Below are 24,385 nucleotides of genomic sequence, written 5' to 3'. Positions count from 1 at the left end.
TGTATAAATAACACTAAGATAGAAGTGAAGAAATATTCAATATGAAAAATATGTGAACTTAACCTGTTTTGCAGGAAGTCTAATAGAGAAATCTATTTAGGGTATTAATTTATTTAAAGCAATTTGTTCATGTATTATAAGAATTCAAAGTGTATAAGCTAGGGTCCAAAGGTCACATTTTAGCCGTCCAGAATAACATGGCCGGAGGCAAAGTGAAGTTATGTGAAAAGGAAGCTAGAACGCTTTCTAAGAAAACACACCATGCACACGTGGAGCACGATAAACGTAGCAAAGTGCATGAATCTCCAAGATTGAAGCTGCCAATATAAACGCCAATCCTTCCCCCCCCCCCCCCACGAGGCTTTTTGGTTCCATTTTCCTGACCTCGTGGACGTTGGCTCTCGGTCTCCGCCAGCGTAGAAGATTCTAGGCTGGCCGTGGAAGTTATGAGTCGTCTGCCATAGCATGTGAGTTAGGGCTAGCAATTTCCTCAGACCAGGATAGCTATGCTATATCGTGCAACAGTAATCCAGATGTGTGCCTGCGATACTAGTGAGTCCTGAGCAGCACATAGCCTTTCCAATTCAGAGAATCTGGCCGTGCAGCTATCGTGTGTGAACCGGAGAATTGTAGACCTTAAAGGAGAAATTATACCTTCATGTATAATTTCTTGATTTAATAAATATGTTTAATAGCAATTGCCTGTGTCCAGCTTGTCATATGAATTCAAATACACACTCATAAAATTACCATCGAACCTAGCGGGAGGGACCCACGAGTATAACTTGATATTTAGAGCCACGACAGCATGCCAAGATAAAGAGAACAGGAATTAGTTTATTTATTGTTGGAAGTTTATTACTGTATCACTCTTTGAGAGAACCACCTTGGATAAAAGCCTCGTCTATCCTCAGTATTGGCTGGTTCAGTTAAAATAGAAATTTGTCAATAATTATCAGGTGAACTGTCTCAGAGGATATGTTTAAGAGCAGCATCCCATACTTGGATAAAGCCCTAATCATAAATTAAATTACACGTGACTAAACTTAAGAACAGCCTAAATTTAGCTTGTTTAAAGAAAGGGAGATTTGTATGAGTAAGTAGGGTATATATAACTAACAAGATTAGATAAAGATATAAAGGAAATATAGTTGAAGAATATGCAAACCATATGGAGTTGGTACCTAACAAATGGCGCAGTCAGTCGACAGGATGTGATTCGATTCCGAAAATAAAAGTTAGTAAATCGATCAATCACAGTGAGTTGGTCTTTGAATTCATATCAGGCAATCAAGAGATAAGGAAAAATAGAATATTTGAACAATTTTGTAACATTTTATTGTAAGCCAAGATACTAACATGTCTCTACCTACAAGTTCTAATATCGATAACAAAGAATTTTTTAGATCCATAAATCCACAGCAGATATTCCCACAATTTTCTGGGGAAGACACTGATGATGTGGTTGCCTTCTTCAAATACATGGAAGAACTTAGAAAGATTGTCTGCTGGAGTGATTTCCAGCTACTCATATTTCTATGCAGCAAATTAGTGGGGAAGGCCAAGACATACTTCTACGCATCCCCGACCCTGAAGGAAACACTTGACTACAATAGATTTAAAGAGATTTTACTCTCACAATTTTCCAAAATTAAGAATGTGGGACCTAACGTATGGAAGCTCCAAAAGATGGCACAAGGAGATAGAGAAAGTGTATCTGACTTCCATGGAAGAATACTGACTCTCTCAAATACCTTGAATGTCCCAGGTAAGACAAACACCACTTGGATTGGGCTGTCTTCCAGCACTTTAGGATGGATCTAAAAAGGGATTTGAGAGAAACAGCTTTTGGAAGAGGGATATCCACCCTGAAGGAGTGCTATGCAGCAGTAAAAGAAAGAGAACTACTCAGACATATGTCCCGCAGTTAATGTTGGATCCCTCAACGTGATTAAAGAAAAAAAAAGAGATAGCAATAGGGATCCTAGTATTGTAAAGAGAGACCAAAGGCACAGAAGGAAAGTGAGGAAAACAGAGCAGAGTCAATTTGTCAGGTCACTGCTAACAATCCCACCCTGAGCGAAGTTCGCCAGTTGGTTAAAAAAGAGGTGGAAAAACTACATCAACCTATGATGGAACACCTCGACGCTGTGCTTGGCCATCTAATGACAAACTCTGCAAAATCACAGGAAAATATTATCACTAAGGATGAGAGAACAAATGAACTAATTCACAGAGAGGTAGAAAAGTTACAAAAACCTGTACTGGACAAGATGGACTCTATAATGCAAAAATTGGCTGAGTTATCCACTCGAGAAACCACATATGCTCCTTTGTCCTTGACAGAGAATATGACAGGGGTAATCAAAGAGAAATCCCTAGGTGCTACAAATGTAACAAACTGGAACATATTGCACGAAAATGCTATGTCAGACAAGGGAATCTGAAAGGAGACTACCAGAAAGAGTATAGATCTCACATCTGCACCAGAGACATAGGAAAAGGAAATCAGAAAGGTCAGGAACAATTCCCTGGAATCTATGTAGAAGGAAGAGTTTGCAATAGGAGATTTAGAGCTTTGGTGGATACCGGTTCCCAAGTCTCTTTCATCTCAAAAAGCCTACTGAGGAAACTGGAACCACATGCACAGGACAAAGTAAAATATCTAAAGAGACCCATAAATCAAGTTGGAATATCCCCCGTGGTTGTTCACGTAAAAGAATCTGTAAGAATAAAAGCCAGATTACCTGAGCTTGGTATGTATGCTTAGCATCAATTCCTGGTATTACCACGAAATTCTCCCCCACATCCAAGGTTGATACTAGGAGATGACTTCTTGAAGAAGTATAAATTTACATGTGATTATAATAAAAAGAAATAAACTTTCTAGGAAGAAAGAGAAATGTAGAAAAACCGAATAGGGAAGGGTCACAAACCATGAGTGAAGGAGGTGCTCCTATGAAGAGGAAATCCCAGAGAACAAGTAGGGGAAGAATTTCAGACAGAGATCCTAAGTATGTTACATGCAACACAACTATACCAGGCAAGGCCACCTGTTCGAAGGATCCTGACACTATTGATCAGATAGACGAAGTGACACTCACTGGTAAAGAGGTCACTTGTGGATATGAGAATGAGAGAAGCATGGAGACTAGGGTAAATAACCTCAAGGATAAAGAACGCACCCCAACTGATTCCCTCAAGCGAAAAAAAGGGATGTCAGGCATGAGAAAAAAAAAGGAGCAAGGCAATCATGACCACACGGATTGCAAGAATAAGGAGGAAGTTAAGAAAGCTGTAGAGCATACCTTGCCTGAACATAATTTAGATGATAGAAAAACAAAATGCAAGAAGATTAATCTTAGAGAACAGGAAGAACAAAGCTGTAAAAGAATTTTACAGAAGAAAAATTTTTTCTTAGATGGGAGAGACCTGTGTTGTATCCTGAATAATCAAAAAAATAAGTAGGGCAAAACATCAATTTATTCAGGAACTGACCTTGATTGTAGGTAGAGAATTTGGTGTTTTGACAACGAATGCCACGTATATATGTATAAATAACACTAAGACAGAAGTGAAGAAATATTCAATATGAAAAATATGTGAGACTTAACCTGTTTTGCAGGAAGTCTATAGAGAAATCTATTTAGGGTATTAATTTATTTAAAGCAATTTGTTAATGTATTATAAGAAATTAAAGTATATAAGCTAGGGTCCAAGGGTCACATTTTAGCCGTCCGAATAATGTATGACCACAGGGGAAAGTGAAGTTATGTGAAAAGGAATTAGTTTATTTATTGTTGGAAGTTTATTACTGTGTATCACTCTAAGAGAGCCACATTGGATAAGAGCCTCGTCTATCCTCAGTATTGGCTGGTGCAGTTAAAATAGAAATTAGTCAATAATTATCAGGTGAACTGTCTCAGAGGATATTGTTTAAGAGCAGCGTCCCATACTTGGATAAAGCCCGAATCATAAATTAAATTACACGTGATTAAACTTAAGAACGGCCTAAATTTAGCTTGTTTAAAGAAAGGGAGATTTGTATGAGTGAGTAGGGTATATATAACTAACAAGATCAGATAAAGATATAAAGGTAATATAGTTGAAGAATATGCAAACCATATAAGGAAAAGGTACATAATATATTCTGGAAATGATGATTAAAATTGAATTATATTCTTGGTAATACTACAAACCAGTGTCAATTTGTAGTAATTGAAAGAAGTAGATAATTAAATTCTGAGATTTTTTGCAAATGTATGCTTTTCTCCCAGATGTTTATTATAAATGAACTAATATAAACTAAAATTATAGGGAATGAACAAGTTAATCTGTTTTCTGGTTAGTTCACACTTGCCAGATGTGGCTCAGATCAGGAAACAAACACATAACGTTTTTTTTGGGGGGGGGTATGAAATCCCCCTTATGAAGTGTATTGCACCAGTGTTTTGAAAAACTCTTGCACTTCAAACTCACGTGTCAATATATAAACAACTGGTAGAGGTAAGAAGCAAATAATATCAGTGAAATAGATTCCACAAAGAATTCATGAATATCAAATCTGAGAGAAATACTGTGATGGTCCTCTTCTAAATCCTACCCATAAAGGGTTAACTTCTTCAATCTGTGGGAAGTGAATTTTCTAAGCTATCACATATACATTTCATTAAAAGATACAGAACATGCGATCCTTTAATGAAAGTGAAGTTTGGTCACTATATATACTACCTTTTCAAGTCATGGCATAATCAGTGTCATTAGAGAAAGTAATCAAGAAAATAAGTTAATTTATATATCCAGTACACAGAGAAAAACAGGAACAATCTTATTTTTAGGGGAGAAAATTTATCAAAGGTGAACATGATATTTTTAAAGAATAAGAGAATAAAATTATGCAATAGCATAATTGCAAATATCATACATTTTTAAATGTATAGTTTAACACAAAACCTATCCACGTCATGTGCCTTCGGTTATTGTGAAGACCCATCCTGCAACAATGTATAGTCAAGTGATTAAGGACTCTATTAACATCTTATGAAAATGTTGCATTTTCAATGGAGAAAACTGCAATTTTTGTTTTATTTTAGAAATTTTATTTGTCAATCTTGATTACCAAAGAGGCACGGTCTTTCAAGATAACAGATTGTTTTGATAGCATTAAGATGAAATATCTTCGCACCACGAGAATTTCTAGCACATTAGCCACAGAGGATTCAAAATCTCTGGTCACCTGAGATATCATAAATAATAGGAAAGATTGTATTGTAACCAGGAAACCTATTAACAGAACTAGATGTTAGTGAGAGATCACAGATATATAGGAGAAAGAATGTAGATGAGAAAGCATAGAGCTTACGAGTACACTGGCATTCATGGAAAACTCAGATATGGGATCAAACCACCATGGCATGCAAAGAGTGACCAGAGAAGAAACTAGCAACCCCCTCAAAGTGAACTGGAAGTTATTAATAGATGAGAAACCAATTGGCACGTAAAACAACAGAAGACAAAGTAATAATAAGAGAAGAAATATAAGAGAGAAAGAATATTTATTTTGGGCAAATTACAAACTTAAAACAGATTTATTACTGAAAATGTTCATATAAATATGGAAAACAAAATGGATGCAATCAATGATTCAATTTACTCAGTAGCATATTGCTATAATTTTTTGATAATTATTACATAGTAACAATAAGACCAGAAGTTCTAAGCATGTTGAATTCAAGTTAGACCATTGCATCTCTCAATACTATATCTATGGTAGCAATCAGGTGATAACTTTTTTTAACACATAAGATGAGCATTAGAGAACAGATTGATATTTTTAAAAACTGAAAACAACCAATTACTGGAATAAAAACTGATAAATGCAAAACGACAACATTTCCAATCCCATAATCCAATACTTCTCTTGAGGGTTCAATCTTACATCCATATATCTAGTGTAATTTACAAGATGATGTAAATCCACCTCTAAAGGTAGATACTTCTGGTTTAGAATTCCTCTTGTAGTACATGGAAAAATCTATGTTAACCAATAGGATAATGCACTTCTGCAATAAACTATACTCGGAATAAAGGTGAAAATTAAAATGTGTTAGAATATCAGGTCAGAATTAGGCCAACATCATTGAACAATGGACAATTCTGCGAGAATTGTCAAAAATGTTTATTAACATATAAATTAAGGATTATCTAAAAAAATTTGAAGTATTCAGGTATCTGTAAGCTTCTTTTACAATGAGTGTAAATGTACTGAATGATAGTAATCCTTTTGTGCAACATACACATGCTATCTACCACAAAAGCTTGAATCACATTTTTCTTCATTTAGATATCCTTGTTCAAAAGTTAATTTTTTTACACATCAAATTTCATGCAAGACCTGTATTTCAAGTTTAAGAATTTCTAAACCATGTTAAATTCAAACGGGATATAAATCAAAGCTGGAAACTAGGCCTCACATGTTTCATGCTTTAAAAGAACTGGAAATATAGCAAGGTAAATTGATGTTTTGTGCTTTCATCCTAGAAGAGTTTTAAAGGTTAAATTTAAATAAAAATGCTGTTGCTATTTATTACCAAGGATAATAGCTTTATCATGAGTTGTCTTGAAAATTTAAATGTTTGTTGTTACAAGAAATTTTATAAACATCATCCTGAAAGAAATATTAGCCCATTTTCTTTTTAACCGGAAACTTTTCCAAGTCAGACATATTAACAGATTGATACTGTTCAGAATCATGCTACAGAAATGCATGCATGCAAAGGTTATAGATAGCTGATATTTAAAATCCATATATACTTACATTTAATATTGAAAGATGGAAATTAAAACATTTATGCTAATAAAACAAACCAAGTAAAAACCATAAACTTGCAAATTCTCGAGTCTAAGCAACAGGAAAGAATCATTCTTAATCTTTCTACTTCTAAACAGAAAAATGAAAGCAATCAACCCTTGCACCAATTTATGTTGTGATTTTTAATGTTTCTAGTAAGTACTTTGTTTACTTAGATTACATATGAATTACTACATACAATTAACCCAATGAGTGATTTGACCAGCAATTTTAATTTTTGCAGTCAATTAAAAAATTTCACCAACTCTCCTTTTCATGTTGAAATGCAAAACAGATTTTGTCCAGTCTAAACAAATTATCAGTGTACTTTCATTACTGTAGAAAAATTACTAAACATTTTCTCAGAAAGACACAACAGACTTTCTTCAGTGTTCATCCTCAAATTTATAAGGTTTGCAAAACTGAATTTTTCAAATTCTTTGTATGTATGTATTCTCAGGATATGATGGCATTATATGAAAACATATCCAATATTTGTAGAAAATGCAACTCAAAGGTGGGAAAATCAAGAAAAAAATTTAATGAGCATCAACAATTCAAAACTGCCTTAATGCTTTTATACAAAGAAGGTATAACCATAGCTTCAAAAATGGAAACACCTTTATACCATAGGTGGATTAGTGATTGTCACTGCAAACTGTCATTTTCAGGTGTGTACCACCGATGCTTTTGCATTAACTGCTGTTAATTTCATCATCATCATCAAATTCCTGCCATGTACCCTCAAGGGGTGTACAGGATATGATAGTACTACATGAAAAAAATTACATCATTATTAATTTCCTATCTACAATTTTCCTCCAAATCAGTCTGTTACTTGTCAAGACTCCAACATTATCAGATCTTATATTTCTATCGTCTAAAGCACTTTGTATCGTATCAATCCACTTATATCTTGGCCTTCCTCTGGGTCGTTTTGCTGCCACCTTGGCAGAGAACACTTGTTTTGCTAATCTTTCCTCGCCCATTCTATTTAAGTGACCATACCACCTGAGATTAGCTCTGCTAACGCATTCCTGGATGCTGACAATGTCAAGTTCTTTCCTAATATCCTCGTTTTTAATATGATACTGCCATCGATGCCATCTGTTCACGCCTATAATCTTTCTCAGGACTCTCATATCTGTGGTCTCTAGTCTTTGATCAAGTGTTTTACTTCTGACCCAGCTCTCAGATCCATAAGTTAAAACTGGTTTGAACACTGTCTTGTATACAGCTAACTTAGTGTTCCGACTAATTTCTCTCTTATTCCATATGAATTTATTCAATTGACTTCCCACCATACCAGCTTTGCTGATTCTGTTATCTATTTCTATATTTAATTTACCATCTTCGGTAAAAATCGTGCCTAAATAGCTGAAATGTTTTACTTGTTCCACAGGTTCTCCATTCACAACACAGTTGACATTTTCAATGATTCTGCCTATTTTCATTGTCTTTGTCTTTTTATTGCTGACCTTCATACCATATCTATTACAACAGCTATTCAATTTAGTCAGAGAATCTTGCAGACTTGTAGCAGATTTATTTAGAAGTATAACATCATCTGCATAAAGCAAAGAGCTGACATTAACATCTCCAATTTTGATATCATGTTTAATACCACTTTCCTTCATAATGTGATCCATATAGATAATGAATAACAGAGGGGATAATGTACATCCTTGTCTCACACCAGATTTAACATTAAACCATCTTCCTGTACTTCCTTCAATTCTGACTGCTGACTTACAACTCAAATAAAGACTAAGTATTGCTTGGTATAATGCCCCATTCACACCATATAACTGCAGCGTATTGAATAGCTTCTCTCTTGGCACCTTGTCATATGCCTTTTCCAGATCGACAAAACTTAAATACAGATCTTTGTTATATTCCCATGCTTTCTCGACTATTTGTCGTAAAGTGAAGATCTGATCCTGACAGCCTCTATTTGGCCTGAATCCAGCTTGTTCTTCACCAAGCTTTTCTTCCACAATTCTTCTCAACCGTTTCTCAAGTATACTTGCATAGATCTTGCCAGGAAAACACTCAGTAGAGAAATACCTCTGTAATTCTCACATTCAGTTTTATTTCCCTTTTTATATATGGGTACTATGAGAGCTCTACTCCAATCATCGGGAATTCGTCCCTCTGTCCAGGCTTTCTGAACTATGCAGTGCAGCCACTGTAATACTCTTATACCACCATACTTCAGCATTTCTGGTCGAATATCATTGTTAATTTGTTAACATGCTGTTAATTTGTCTGCCCAAATTTAAAGATCAAACATTTAACAGTGAAACTGAATTCCACACGACTAATGCTGAGACCTATGTATGATACCTGTTACATACATGTTCACTTTAATTTTGCTTTGTAAAATGAAAAGTCCCAGGAGGAAAACCCCCATATCAGCCATGAGAAATGATAGTTTTCAATTCAACAGTTCTTTATATGGTAATCTACATTCCAGATTTGAACTTTGATCTTTCCAGCTACAGCTAGTTCACACTATCAAATTCTAACAGAGAAATTCAGCCATTATTGGCATATGAGGTCAGTGACTTGGCAGTGGTTGTGAAATTCAAGATGAAGCTAAGCACAATGATGCTCATATAGGTAAAAATGTTCTGGGAATGTCATGAAATCATACAGTATTTCCAATCTTTTTTCTAGACATCTATAAATGGGAATATCATGGTCTAGAGTGGCAAATTCATAATAGATTATTTAAAAATGAATTATTTAAATTGGATTGAATCACCTGAATTTTATTTTATAAAGATTGACAAGGACAAACATGATGGCAAGCCATTTTTTTCACAGTAGTGGACATAGATTGAATTTTCAGCAATAATATGCTAACAATATCAAAGATTAATATTTACTTTTGTGTGTGTCTAGGCTGTTCAAGATTCAACTTTTCTGCAAAAAAATTCCAAATTCACTGATATCAAGCTGCTACATTTAATAACTACATGTTAACTCAGCTGCAAATAAACACTGCCTTACCAAGATTTTCTCATCCAAAAGAAGAAGTTTTGAATTATGCTTTGTAAACTACAAAGCTGTCTTATTGCCGTTACAATAAACATAGATATCATTTGTGCTAGTATTTTGCATTTAGGATAACAATGGTACTGAAGTTGTCTCATCCCAAATGATACAGACAGCAATACCTGATAAAGAACTATATTCAGTATCTACACTAGATACTGATCGGAATTCAAAAATTATACTGCAAATAACTGCAATAAAGAATGAAAATTTTAGATCTCTGGAATACAGGAACACTTCTCTTGTATATATATATATATATATATATATCTCTATGATTCCAATATACAAGAAATATACTAGTACACAGATAGAAATATGTGGTATTCTATTTTATCATGCCAAATGAAGCTTTTGGCTCTTATTGATACCAGTATATTTCTTGTAAATAATCCTGAAACATTTGTCCCCTAATTTTAATACATTAATAATAATATATAGCAAATACATAAAAATTGTTTCAATTTAGTGCTCTCATGAAAATGAATTTATAATCAAAAATGGTAACTGCGACTTCAAAAATGCATTTGCTCTCTTCTAGCCATTCACTTTTCCTTTAAAAAAACATGCCACCATTTGAAGAGATAAAAAGCAGCTGTTAACAAGCAGCTATCCTCTGTACAAATATTGCCTTCTTATCCTCACAGGAAGAAAGCATTTTGACATTCTGCCAGATATTCTAATCATATCAAACAAAGTGTCAGAATCCATTGATTTAATAGAAACATCCATGGGTATGCATGTGTGAGATGAATTGAATATCATGGAGACTAGTGTTCTTTTTGGCACCTGAAATATGAAGTCAGGACTTTCTATTTGCTACAGTGCGAGTTAAATGTTCAAAACAAACAGCAACATAAAATTTGGTAGAAAGTATTCAAGAGGAATGCATATCAATTTGAAGTAGAAGCCCATGAAATTATCAAATACGAAAGTATATTAAAGAGTTAAATCTATAAATTCATCTTTAAGTACAGTGAGAATTGTAAGATATATAGAAGCTACAAAATATTGTGGAAACTTGAGAATGAACAAACTAGATTCAGTCAAAATGGACATAGTCGTACCAGGTAAAAAGCTGTTGAAAGAGCTAGCTGTATGGGGTAAGCAGGAGCAAATATATATAAACTGTAACTGCAGTTTGAATTGATGTATAGAAAGATAATTATGAAAAAAAAAAAAAAAATGCACATCTCTCAACTATTCATCTTTATGGATCTCGTTATGAAAGGAAGATGCATTGAACCTAATATAATACTCAAGAGAAACTAAAATCTTTACTTTGTGCACATAGTATTAACACCTAAATATATTGTATTCAGTCTTCAGGATGCTGATGTGAACAACTGTTTAATAACCAGTTACAAATACAGTAGAATCCAGTTAACTGTGTCAGACATTTATTTGGGACAAGTCATAAAGAACTAAACCAAATTGCCAGCGTCTTCACTTATTTGGGACAAGAGATGCCACATTCAACAATATCCGAAAGAGGGAATTGTTTGTAAATGATTAGTTGCTTTAAGGTTTACTGCCACAATGAGTAGAAAGTCATACCATGCCAAAACACAGCTTAAATGATTCACAATACCCTTGTTCATCTTTGTATGTGACTCCTCACTCCTCTAACGGGCAGTTTCCAGCTAGTTGAGAATTGTTATCTTTCATGTTAGACTAATTTAGAAAAGTGTAGTCTGGCAGAGATAACTATAGTACCAAAATTTTTGACTGTATGCTTCATACAACAGCAAGAATGGATTTACTAAAAGTAAGAATCTGTTTCTCCCTTATAATTGGATTAAGGCAACAGATGGTTGGTTGTCTCGTGGAATTGTAGGCATATTAAGTTGAAGTTACATAAATTAAATGTTTACATATCATTATTAATATTTTCTGTATTCTGCATTTTGTTAATAGAATTATGAGGACAACAGATCTGTTCATACTGACACTGAGAAAAATTTAAATATGTACAAATTTCACTATTGCAATTACTTCAAATAAATGAATATTATTTGCACATCTCTGAAATGTTAGTTTGTCTTTTTATATAATTTTAACTATTAACATGAAACTTTCTAAAACAGTTCTAATCTCAATCTGTCCCAATTAACCAGAATATACTGTATATGCCTTGCTAGGAATGTAAAAAAAATGTTTTCTGCAGAATTGATATAAAAAAGAAACACATTTTAGCTACCTCAGTAAAACTGACTGATGTCAAATTCAATATGGAAATAGTTAAATGAGCTAATTCTATTATATAGATAATAGCAAAAATAGATTCATTGGGAGTAAAGTTGATTTATATGAAAAGAGCAAATTAATCCAAATACTAGCAACATTGAGTGCAAAATTTCACTTTTTCACCTCCAATTTTATCTTCAGGATGTTTCTTAATGGATGATTGCAGTGCATTCACCAAAATGCCTTTCATAAAATCCATTAAGTTCAATTAACTATGTAAAAAACTAAGTTCTACAATAAGCAGATGACATAAGAATTTACAGTTGGAAATGTACAAAGTAGAGGACCTTGAATTACAAATAAATTTTTCTGGAATCTGCTATGCAAAGTATCTTTAAATGGTACAAAAATGTTGGTAATTCCTTATTGTTCTAGATCTTGAAACAATCAGATATGGTAAAATATCTGAAGAAGCCATTTTGTTAACTATAATCTGAGAAATATTGCTGTACAATGTCTAGGACCAACCTACATATGTCCATTAGCCAATACAATCTTAATGGATATGTTCAATTTCCTTAAATGCTAATCTTTATAACCATTCTCAAATTGGGAGTCTTCTCAACATCTATTACACTCCCAAATGATTGTTCAATACAGACCAATCTGTAACCACCTCACTAGCCATTATGGATCAAATACGCATCATCATACACTTCGTATCCATCATATATTTCAATGTAATATCAATGATATTATAATTTTAATATGCATTTCGCATCCATTATAAACTTGACGTCTTGGCCAGTAGCGTGGTTAATGCCTTCTTCCCCCCCCCTCAAAGCAATACAAGACTGCTTTCAAATTTTGCTTTACTTGGGTTGCTGATAAGAGTTGCACAATTCTGTGACGTACAAATTCCATTGCTTTTACAACCAAATTTGCTGTCAAAATAATGTAACAGGATCAGGTATAAAAAAAAATTAACCTTTTCTGCCCTAGTGATTCCAATTGGAATCACTAACTCTCTTGGCTTTCATAGCCCATATTACGTGGCGAATGATTCCAATTGGTATCGTATGTTGTAGTTCCATTCCTTGCTGCTGTCTGCTGTTTCTTCACGATCGGTTGTTCACGCACATTTTCCTTTTGTGTGTTGACATCCTGGTGCTCTTGAAAGTCTCGAAAATAATAACAGGTATGTATTATACGTATAAATCGTACTAATAGTAATCAGTTTTTATGACTTAGATAACAGTAGAATAATATACATATATATTGGATTATAGCGTATAAGCTCGGAAGTTGAATATTTGCTATTAGAATATAACGATTCCATTTGGAATCAGTCAGTCACATGTATATAATAATATGTTAGATACGGCCTTCTTGCTTATTCGCGATTACGTGGCTTTTTGTGCAAATGCAAATAGCAAAGCCTATTTGTTTCTTTAATTTATTTGTCAATTTTTTTCTCTAAAAATTTTAAATTATTTCTAAATGGTGAAGTACAAGAAAGACAATTTAAAAATTAGCTTCTTCTGCACACATTTATTACTCTTGAAGTGTTATATCAAGAATAGAAATTCTTGATATAAAGTCAAGCATTTGTAGTGTGTCACAATATAATTATGAGTTTGATAGCTTTTTCTTTTAGAATATGTCGTGGCCATTATCATCTGAAGAAATTGTATTTCTCTTGGAAGGGGATATATCAGATGTTGAGTTGCAAGATAATGTGGACGAGGAAACATTGAGGGCAGCTGTTCGAGGCAGAGCTTCAGATGAATGAGCTGCTGCAGGTGAAACTTTCAATGAAGAAAGCTACAGTGTGCTGTGGAAATTCATAGGAGGAATGGTGATGAAGATGACACGCCCTCAGTGTGCGATTTGAAACACTAAATCAAGGTCAGCCACCTATACATTACATAAGAAATCTATGCTGGCGACACAAAAACATGGAAGCAATAGATGTGACCTATAATTCCACATTTTCTGATCCTTCAAATGACGACTTAAGCCCACTGAATTACTTTGAAAAATTTATTGATAACAACATCAGAAAATTTAGTTGACCAAACAAATTTGTATTCTACACAAAAAACAGGAAAGTCTATCAACACGTCTGTGATTAAAATGTGCAAATTTATTGGTATACATATTTTGGCTGGAGTTGTTCAGATGCCAAAATACAGAATGTACTGGGCTGATTCTACAGGTTATGAGCCTATTGCAGGAAGTATGACACGTGATTGATTTTGCAAATTGAGGAACTATTTGCATATATATAATAATGATAAGATTTCCAAGAGAGCATAAGGACTATGACAAACTCTTCAGAATTAGGCCATTAGTGGAATCTCTGAGAAAACATTTTCTGAAAAATCAAGCCAGAGGAATACAACTCAGTTGACGAAATGATGATACCACTCAAATCTCATACATCTATGTTACAGTGTGTAAGGAGCAAGCCACACCGCTGGTGGATAAAAGTATTTGCATGGGCTGGAGTAAGTGGGATAGTGTATGATTTTGAAATTTATGTGGGGAAGGGGACAAAAGTGAAAGATGGTCCCTTAGGTATGAGTGACAATGTGGTCATGAGGGTAGTTGAGAATTTGCCTCATAGGAACCATAAGTTATTTGTTGATAATTGGTTCACTTCATCTAACCTGGCTGTAGAACTGAAAAAGTTGGGCATATATGTGGTGGGAACTGTCAGGAAAAACAGATTGGCAGTCTGCTCTTTGCAGACAGGTGCTTCTTTAAAGAAGAGTGGTCGAAAATGGCTTGACAATAAGGCAGTTCAACTTATCTCCACTTATAAAAGTCAAGAGCCCGTTGAAAATGTCAGACGATTGTTTCTGCTAAACAACATGTTAACATGTCCTCGTCCATCAATAGTCAAAGAATACAACACTTTTATGGGAGGTGTTGATCTGCATGACATGCTTGTTCAGCTATATTGCACCAATAATCAAGGGTCGCTTCTACATCAGGATCGTATTTCATTTGATCAACATGTCATATGTCAATACATGGCTCTTCTATAGAAGACACTGTGATCAGCAGAATGAAAAACACCAACCACTGCTTGATTTTGTGTGTGATATTGCTGCTGGCCTTCTAAAAAGGGGACGCCCATCTGACTCGTCAAAGCCAGGACCATCAAAGAATAAGAGGGTAGAGAAAGCACCACGTCCTGTTGCTGATGTATGCTATGATCATGTGGGTCAATGGCACAAGTCAAGATGCAACATGTGTATCAAGAGTTACAGCAGAATGAAGTGTGGGAAATGTAATGTTTCACTCTGCCTGAACAAAGAGAAAAACTGTTTCGAGGAATTCCACGTAAAATGACGAACTATATTGAAAACTATAGTTCAAGTCAATGCATGTAGTTTTTTCAATATAGTTCTTTAAACGTAAAAAACTATATTGAAAGTCACCACACCAATATAGCAAACATTTATAGGTTACGACTTTATTATTGAATATCTCTAAGTTTTTATGTCATACTATGACAATATTTATTTCATTAGTAATTTTGTATACATTTTAAGTGGAAACTTCCTTATTTAGATATCATTATATTCAATATAAATGCATTTAGATGTACACTGGAACAATAAAAAGGAATTTATAAGAAAGACAAAGACTTTTTACATTGCTTTCCACATACGCTTCACAATGTCCTAATGATGTCAATTGGAATCATTTCAGAATTCCTATCCTGAAATGTATTTTTCAGGATAGGATACTTGAAAAATACCTAATACTCTTGCTTTTTTAGACCTAAAACCAAAATAAATAGAAAGAAAATTTTTTTTTCACTTGGAAAAAAAATTCGGGTCAGAAAGAGTTAAAATCTTTGCCTCTCATAACTCACTCATTTATGAATAATCCAGTATATTGCATGCAAAAACATGGATATATTTCTTAATGTTTTTGTTAAAAACAAAGCTGAATAAATTTTTTTTTAAAAAAGGAGCACTCTAACAATCACACTTTGATTGTTACATTGGATAGAAAAATATGCCAATGAATTTTTTTTTCAATGAATAAAAACCATGAATGTTCAAAAAATGTTACTCAGCATCCATTATTATTAAAAACAAAATGAAATGAAGAAAGGATTCATGAGTTAGAAGCTAGCATATTTTAAAAACCTCCCAACATATATCCTGAAAGCCCAAAACAAATTTAATAATTGGAAGAAATTAGTTAGACCAAAACCCTATGTGAAATACAGAAAACATAATATACTAATACTTAAATATCAAAGAACATTTCAGTTTAACTCAAAAAATTTCTATTAATTATTTTTCAGTGTAATGAAATAATCCAGTGGGCACGAACTAATTGACAGACATTTTCCAAAGAGCATGCAGAATTTAAAAATACAGTATAAAGGAATGAAAAAAACTACCTATCACTCAAATATTTCTATGATGATACCAAGTAATTAAATTATTATTTCGGCACCTCAAATTAGAACTACCATGCACGAATTTCTAGGAATTAATTTATATATAATTTAAACAATCAAGCAATAATTGTTCAAACTATATACAAAGTTATAAAAAATACAATAATTCATACAAGGTGCAGCATAAGGAAATATATCAAATATTTTTATGCCACATTGTAATGATAATATGCAACTTCATTTCTTTAAAAATCTTAGATACTAGTATAATTATTTGCAAAATTGATTTCATTATTCATATTCAAATGGCTTATGCTGCATCCTGTATACAAAAATAAAGAAAGAACAAGACGAAGAAATTGCAGATTTCATCCTTTTGCATTCTAAACTTTCCTCACACTCTCTTTTGGTTAATTTATAGAAATTTCATTCACCATATTCTCGCACTATATCTATTGCAATGATTTCCTTACTTCTTGAAGTAAAAAAGTCATAGCAATAACCAATCACAACTGACATAGAATATCAGCTGTCTTACACTAAGGTTGTTTTAGTGAATTGTGCCTAGTAATGGGGGGGAAGGGGGTTAATGCTATTTTTAATATACCAGATTTGCGAAGTTGGTATACTAAAGTCAGTTAGATACAAAACAAGAGATACCTTTAATATTACAAATTAATTAAAAATATTCTTACACTTATTGACACACCCAATTAAATTGTACTATCCCATAAAGAAATCTAATGTGACTATTGCAAAGGAAAATTAGTTCAATTTTATTTTAATTTGTAAACAAAACTAAACATTTTTTCCTTATGTTCACAAGCAGACTTCACAGCATGCAAACATACTCTAATGCAATTTAATTGTTTTATTATAAGTTACAAATACTATAGTAATTAATTCCAAGAAAATCATTTTGTTATTTAGTGTGTTAAAAATTAACTTCTTGATCTAGTTTTTTACTCACTAAGAAGCAGTATTTGATGAAAGCAAAGAAATCTGTTGCACTTATTTTCTAACTTTAATTACAAAATAAAAGATTCATACTACTCTATCTGCATTACTGAATTATAATTAAAGTATGCATATTACAATTACAGAGTAATTTTTAAAGCTGTTTAAAAAAAATAAAATAAAAAATCAAAAGATTTGGACGTAATCTGGCTACTACTATATTTTAAGGAAGTGAGATGTGTATTTCAAGGGTTTTGTACCACCAGACTGGATTTGAATTTTCAGCATTAACAAAAACATCACATACAAGATGAAATACAACTGACCTGCCTAGCATGCCAACATTTTGGATAAGTCCTTGTTATTCCAATACATATTTCCAATACATCCATACAATCCACAGAGTAGTTACATTTAGGCTGACAGGACAGTAGCTGCATAAAGCAGTCAGAATAGAAGACAATAAAAAAGGAATCATTTGATCTCTCCCATGGTGTGTTTCAAGAAATTTGTATTAAATTATAGTGTCTTGAAAACATTCAATTATAAGCAAATAAATTTGTTCAAATAATAATATTCCACAGTGCAGATATTATTTCAATAATACAGCAATTGTTACTGGTGATTATGGATACATTCAAACATATCACAGAATAAGAGAAGTGCAGGTTTTTATCCTGCTAAATTAATTTTTTTTCATAGAATTGAAAAAAAAAAAAAACATACAGTATTCACAAGATGTCATCCAGCAGGTATCAATTGCTGGTTAAAAATACGCAAGATTATATTAGAATAGCAGTTCAAAATTACTGCAACAAACGCAGCACATTATAAAGAATACAAAGGCAGATTCATGGCTCAGAGGCAAAAAAATCATATAAGTGCATCAATAGCACAGCAAGAAATACTAAACCATCAGGTAAAAAAGAACTGTGCTTTTACAAGCAATTCTATACCTTTCCCTTATTTCAACCATCTTCAGGTGTTGTTGGGAGGCTTTCATTCTGGCCTCCAGAGCTTGTGTTTTCTCTCGCTGTAGCACCAGCAAAGTTTCCATTTTCGATCTGTGGGCCCTGCTGTTCATGTGATTACGAAATCTCTGTAAAGAGAAATTTCCAGTTGCAGAATAACTACTGTCCTGTCATTCAGGATCAACTTTAGTCACTGAGACCAAACAGAATAGGGAATTTCCCTAAGTAGCTAAAAATATAACCTGAATAAGACCTTACTTAATAAAAAAAAAAAAAAGCTAATTGTCCTAATATAAAAATTAATGTTAAATTTAAATAGATATCCTAAATGAATGTTAATTTTACAAATGCTAATAGTTTAAATTAGTTTAAATTATTTGGTTCTATATTACTTTTAAAAAATTTTAACAAATTACTTTAGCATTTAATTTTATGATAGGGGATAACTTTAAAAAAAGTATTTAATTAGTAATCATACTCACATCAGAAGTAGAGCATGTTATTCTACACACGTGACACACAAGTGGTTTTTTCCCCTGGAAAAAAAAAAAAAAAAAAATATATATATATATATATGAAGGTTATCAGTGAACATTTATGTATTTATAGATTTACTTAAGGAAAGAATCCGCTCAGTGTACACAGCTGTAGAGAGAGTTATTAGAATCTACTGCTGTATCTGGATAAACTGTAATGCAGCCTATCACACTGTCATTCAACAATTCTTCATCAAGTCTAGGTGCTTTAACACCACAGGATTAATTATTACGCTACCAAACTTCAGAATATATCATCATTCAAATTCCTGACATGTTCCCTCAAGAGGTGTACAGGATATGATAGTACTACATGAAAAATTTACATCATTACTAATTTCCTATTTACAACTTTCCTCCAAATCAGTCTATTACTTGTCAAGACTCCAACATTATCAGATCTTATATTTCTATCTTCTAAGGCACTTTTTACTGTATCAATCCACCTATTTCTTTGTCCTCCTCTAGGTCTTTTTCCTGCCAACCTGGCAGAGAACACTTGTTTTGCTAATCTTTCCTCTCCCATTCTATTTAAGTGACCATACCACCTGAGATTAGCTCTGCTTAAGGGTCAAAGTTGTATAACTGAGAAGAGACCTCCACATAGTCTTTAGAGGAATGCAGAGAACTAACCAGGTCTTCTGACCTAATGTCCAATCCTCAACTTCTTGTGGTGCACCCCGTAACAGTATATGAACAAGGATGGGCTGGAATTCTACCTATTTTCATTGTCTTTGTCATGCTGACCTTCATACCATATCTATTACAACAGCTATTCAATTTAGTCAGGGAATCTTGCAAACTTGTAGCAGATTTATTCAGAAGTATAACATCGTCCACATAAAACAAAGAGCTGACATTAACATCTTCAATTCTGATATCATGTTTAATACCACTTTCCTTCATAATGTCATCCATATAGATAATGAATAACACAGGGGATAATGTACATCCTTGTCTCACACCAGATTTAACATTAAACCATCTTCCTTCAATTCTAACTGGTGACTTACAACTGAAATAGAGACTAAGAATTGCTTGATATAATGCCCAATTGACACCATAACTGTATGGTGTCAATTGGGCATTATAGTGTATTGAATAGCTTCTCTCTTGGCACCTTGTCATATGCCTTTTCCAGATCGACAAAACTTAAATACAGATTTTTGTTATATTCCCATGCTTTCTCGACTATTTGTCGTAAAGTGAAGATCTGATCCTGACAGCCTCTATTTGGCCTGAATCCAACTTGTTCTTCACCAAGTTTTTCTTCCACAATTCTTCTCAACCGTTTCTCAAGTATACTTGCATAGATCTTGCCAGGAACACTCAGTAGGGAAATACCTCTGTAATTCTTGCATTCAGTTTTATTTCCCTTTTTATATAAGGGCACTATGAGAGCTCTACTCCAATCATCAGGAATTCTTCCCTCTGTCCACGCTTTCTGAACTATGCAGTGCAGCCACTGTAAGACTTTTATACCACCATGCTTCATCATTTCTGGTCGAATATCATCTACTCCTGCTGCCTTTCCACATTTCAAGCCTTTGATGGCTTTTTTTACTTCAATTCATGCCTGTTGAGTGTTTTTTGCCACTGTTCTATCACTGCTTGTTGCATTTAGCAATTTTTGGAAGTAATTACTCCATACTTCAAAGATATCTTTTTCTTCAGTTTTCATGTCAGCTTATCATCTCCTTTTACAGCACTCTTTCCTCGTTTTTTCTAAGCTTTTTCGACAACCTCCAGAATATCTTACCATCTTTTTGATATTTATTTTCTATGTTCTTCCCAAAGTCCTTCCATGACTTTTCTTTAGCTAGTTTTACACAGTGTTTCGCTTTCTTACGTTTGTCTCTGTATTCTCTAAGAGTAAAAACTTATTTGCCAGGAACTTTTCATATGATTTCTTCTTTTCCTTCAGTGCCTCTTTAACTTCCTGTGTCCACCATGGAGGCCTGATTTTTCTATCCTTGCAGACAACCTCACCACATGCCTCTCTGGATGAATCTCCAAGGTTTGGTTCCTGTTCTCAAACTCTTTCATTTTTCCTTCAATAACCTTTGTGTATTTTAGTCTACAGTTCACATTTGAGAGCTGCTCAACTTTTATTCGCTTTAAAACTTTCTTACATGTTATTCTTTTCAATACGAAATTCAATTTTATCCTACTCAAGACTAAATGGTGATCACTTCCAATTTTAAATCCTCTGTACACTCTGGTGTCCTGCACCAGGGAGAAAACATCACTATCAACAATAACGTAGTCAATGACACTTTTCTTATTCCTTGCCTCTTTTCTCCATGTGAATTTGTGCACATTTATATGTTGGAACATGTTGTTAGTAATAACCAGTCCATGACCTGAACAGAAAGCCAACAGATATTTGCCATTATTGGCTTTGCTCTTTTCTCAAATTTTCCCAAAATATTTTTGTATGCCTCACAATCACTTCCTACTCTGCTATTTAGATCCCCAACAATGACTAACTTTTCCTTTTTCATTGTGTCAGTTGCTTTTTCTAAAGCATCAAAAAATTCTCCACTTCTACCTTAGTAGGACCTTCTGTGGGATCATAGGCACAAATAAGTCTCATTGTCCAGTTTCCCATTCTCATATTTGCCCACATCACTCTACTTGAGACTCCCTGCTATTCAAGAAGATCAACCTTGTATTTTGTGTTTAATACTATGGCTACTCCTTTTCCTTGATTGTCATTGCCTGAATATAACATTTTGTATTTATTGCTCAGAAAGATCTCACCAGTTTTTGTCTTTTTTGTTTCAGTAACTCCTATTATGTCGATCTGGTACTTATCTAATTCCTCAGTTAGATGCATTTCTTTGCCATTCAGGCTTCTTAGTTGATAGTACCGATCTATAACTCTGGTGATGTTGAGTTGGGGTGTGTTTTCAGATTTTTCAGAAATAAGTTTCGTTGTTTTACATAAACTTAATTGGAAGGCAGTTTCAAGTAACTATCTTCATGTTTGGTGTTGAATGCTAATACTACCCTTCTTTTCGCTGATGATTATAATCCAAATATAACATCCTATTCTTAGTAATATCACATCTGTTTTTGTATTCATGGTTTCACTGATGCCAATTATGTCCACATGGTACTTTTCCCAGTTCTACAAGCTTGATTTCTTTTCAGTTCTGATACTGAATTTTTTTATGTTGAGCCTCACAGTGGATGGCCTTTTTTTTTTTTTTTTTTAAACAAGGTGACAACCACAGCTAGTTTGAATTCTCATCACATTGCACCATCATGCATTTCTGGTTTAAGTCAGTAGCGTACAGTATGCACAGTAAGTCCCAAATTGCCAGCCCATCCTCTTTCAATTATTCCCAGAAGACACATACCTGGACATCACATAGCACAAAAATTACATACTGAATTTTTTTTTTATTACGAGACTTGTTATAATGAAACTGCATAACTCATAACTACAAAAAAAATTTTGCTGTTATAAGTTTGATTTCACAATTTTTAATGAACTGACAAACAAATGTCAGTGTTACCTTATTTTGAATAAGTGATTCCAACCAGTAAGAACTTTAAATGTTTATCCTGAATTTAACATTTGGATTATAATACTTACTTTTTTATCATCACTAGCAGCATCATTTTCTTCCTTTCCATCTGCATCCTTATCTTTTGTTTCAGCTTCTTTTTCCTCACTGTCATCCATTTTCTCCTCACTTCTTTTGCTTTTATCCCCTTCTTCCTCTTCTTCAGATTCCCAACTATCATAATCTTCGATATTCTAAAAAAAAAACATCCAATTCTAATAAACGCGCACTTTAAACAAATCCAAAACTTGAATAAACTAGAATTTTAAATGTGAAACAAGCATTCCATATTGTATAGAGAAAAAAATTTAAATACCTTAATAAAAAGTAAAACTATATACCATAAAAGAATAATATTTACATTATCGGAAGCATCATCTGTTGGTTCAGCAGGATTATATGGCTCATCTCCCTTTTCATGATCTTTGTCAGCAGATCGTGACCTTCTGTCATCACTTGTTCCCCTGCCAGGACGACTTGATGGCCTACTACTTCTGCTGTCTCTTCTACGACGCCGCATGCGATTTCTTCTATCATCAAGGTTTGGCCGCTTACTACGTGGACCCCCAACTGGGCTTCTCTGTGGTGGACGCTTGCGTATCTGTCCTCTGCTTGACATCTAAAACAGTCAAAACTGCATTAATATAGCTCAAAATTTAATAAGTTTTATCAGGATGACCAGAATTAACACTGAAAACAAAAATTTTACATTGTCCAGTGTGTTGCTCTGAATCCCACTATTTTTTGCCATTTTTTTTAAAATTTCTTTGTGAATAATTCTGCGATTAATCATAGAATTGACTTTTTAAAATTTTCTACCAATCAAATGTCAATAATAATCTCATGTTCATCTCTTCTATTTATGCAAGAGTAATCTAAAAATTGGACAAATAAACAGAACACCTTTGTGATTCTGTAATGAATATTTGCCATGAAAGTATATTTTTGATTAATCCTTTACACCAAGGGTAGACTAAAAGTTTGTATATTCATGATTAAGCTACTTGCACATATAGGCAGCTGACTTCACATCAATAGCTTCAAGTATTCCATAATGTAGACCACACTTCCTTTCAGATGTGTATAGGAAGGATTGGTTTTACTTTCATTCAGACATTGCATCCTTTAATATTCTGTGCCATTGCTGATAATCATACTGAATTTGTTAGAACTGTTTAAGAGATATGAATACTTGTATTTACAGTTAAGTCTAATATGATCTTTATAAACTAAGTACCACCACTGTAGATGATCCGTATCTATTAATAAGTGTGGTATTACATTTTATCTCTTTAATGAAAGATCTCTTTCAGATTGTGCAATGACTTAACTCATTTTTTTAGAAGCCAGGAAATAATTAACTCAAAACCAAATAATTATATAGGTATTATTTCTGGGAAAATTCCATGTTACTCCTCTAAGCAAATATATGTATGACTACCTAACCTATTTTTGTTTAGGAGTGTCACTTTTTTATATTGGCTTTTCACTCAAATTTTAGGGCATTACTGGTGTTTTATATAGGAGGAATAATATCGGACATACCTTTGTAGGATGTTGCTGGCTGTCTTCTTATTCAGCAGCATCCCCCCCATGTGGTGGGCAGAGAAAACTTTGGGAGGGGGATGAAAATAGAAATTTGAGGGAGGGGAGGATATGATGAGATCAGGGGTAGGAGTAAAGGGGTGGGAGCTGTTTCGAAAGTGCATCATCTTTGGAGCTCATGGGGGGACTATATAAAACACCAGTAATGCCCTAAATTTTGGGTAAAAAGCCAGTGATATTATAAAAAGGGGCACTCCTAAACCTAATAATTATAT

At 33.6% G+C, this 24,385-nt stretch overlaps 1 protein-coding gene across 2 annotated transcripts in view; it reads right to left on the bottom strand.

The window, feature by feature from the left end:
• Pep (Protein on ecdysone puffs) overlaps window positions 1–24,385 on the bottom strand; it is a 92,389-nt gene that overhangs the window by 21,602 nt on the left and 46,402 nt on the right. For both annotated transcript variants that reach the window (XM_090400209.1, XM_090400218.1), the window contains exons 3-6: window positions 22,927–23,184; window positions 22,595–22,759; window positions 18,937–18,990; window positions 18,440–18,582 (exon numbers count right to left, since the gene is read on the bottom strand). In XM_090400209.1, coding sequence (XP_090256335.1) covers window positions 18,440–18,582; window positions 18,937–18,990; window positions 22,595–22,759; window positions 22,927–23,184 — 620 coding nt within the window. The remainder of the gene's footprint in view (window positions 1–18,439; window positions 18,583–18,936; window positions 18,991–22,594; window positions 22,760–22,926; window positions 23,185–24,385) is intronic.

This window comes from Typopeltis vanoorti, chromosome 1 (assembly GCF_054136105.1).
Source record: "Typopeltis vanoorti isolate ZY-2024b chromosome 1, IOZ_Tvanoo_1.0, whole genome shotgun sequence".
Taxonomy (NCBI): domain Eukaryota; kingdom Metazoa; phylum Arthropoda; class Arachnida; order Uropygi; family Thelyphonidae; genus Typopeltis; species Typopeltis vanoorti.
Note: the sequence above shows the minus strand (reverse complement) of the source record. Positions and strands in the feature narration are given on the sequence as shown.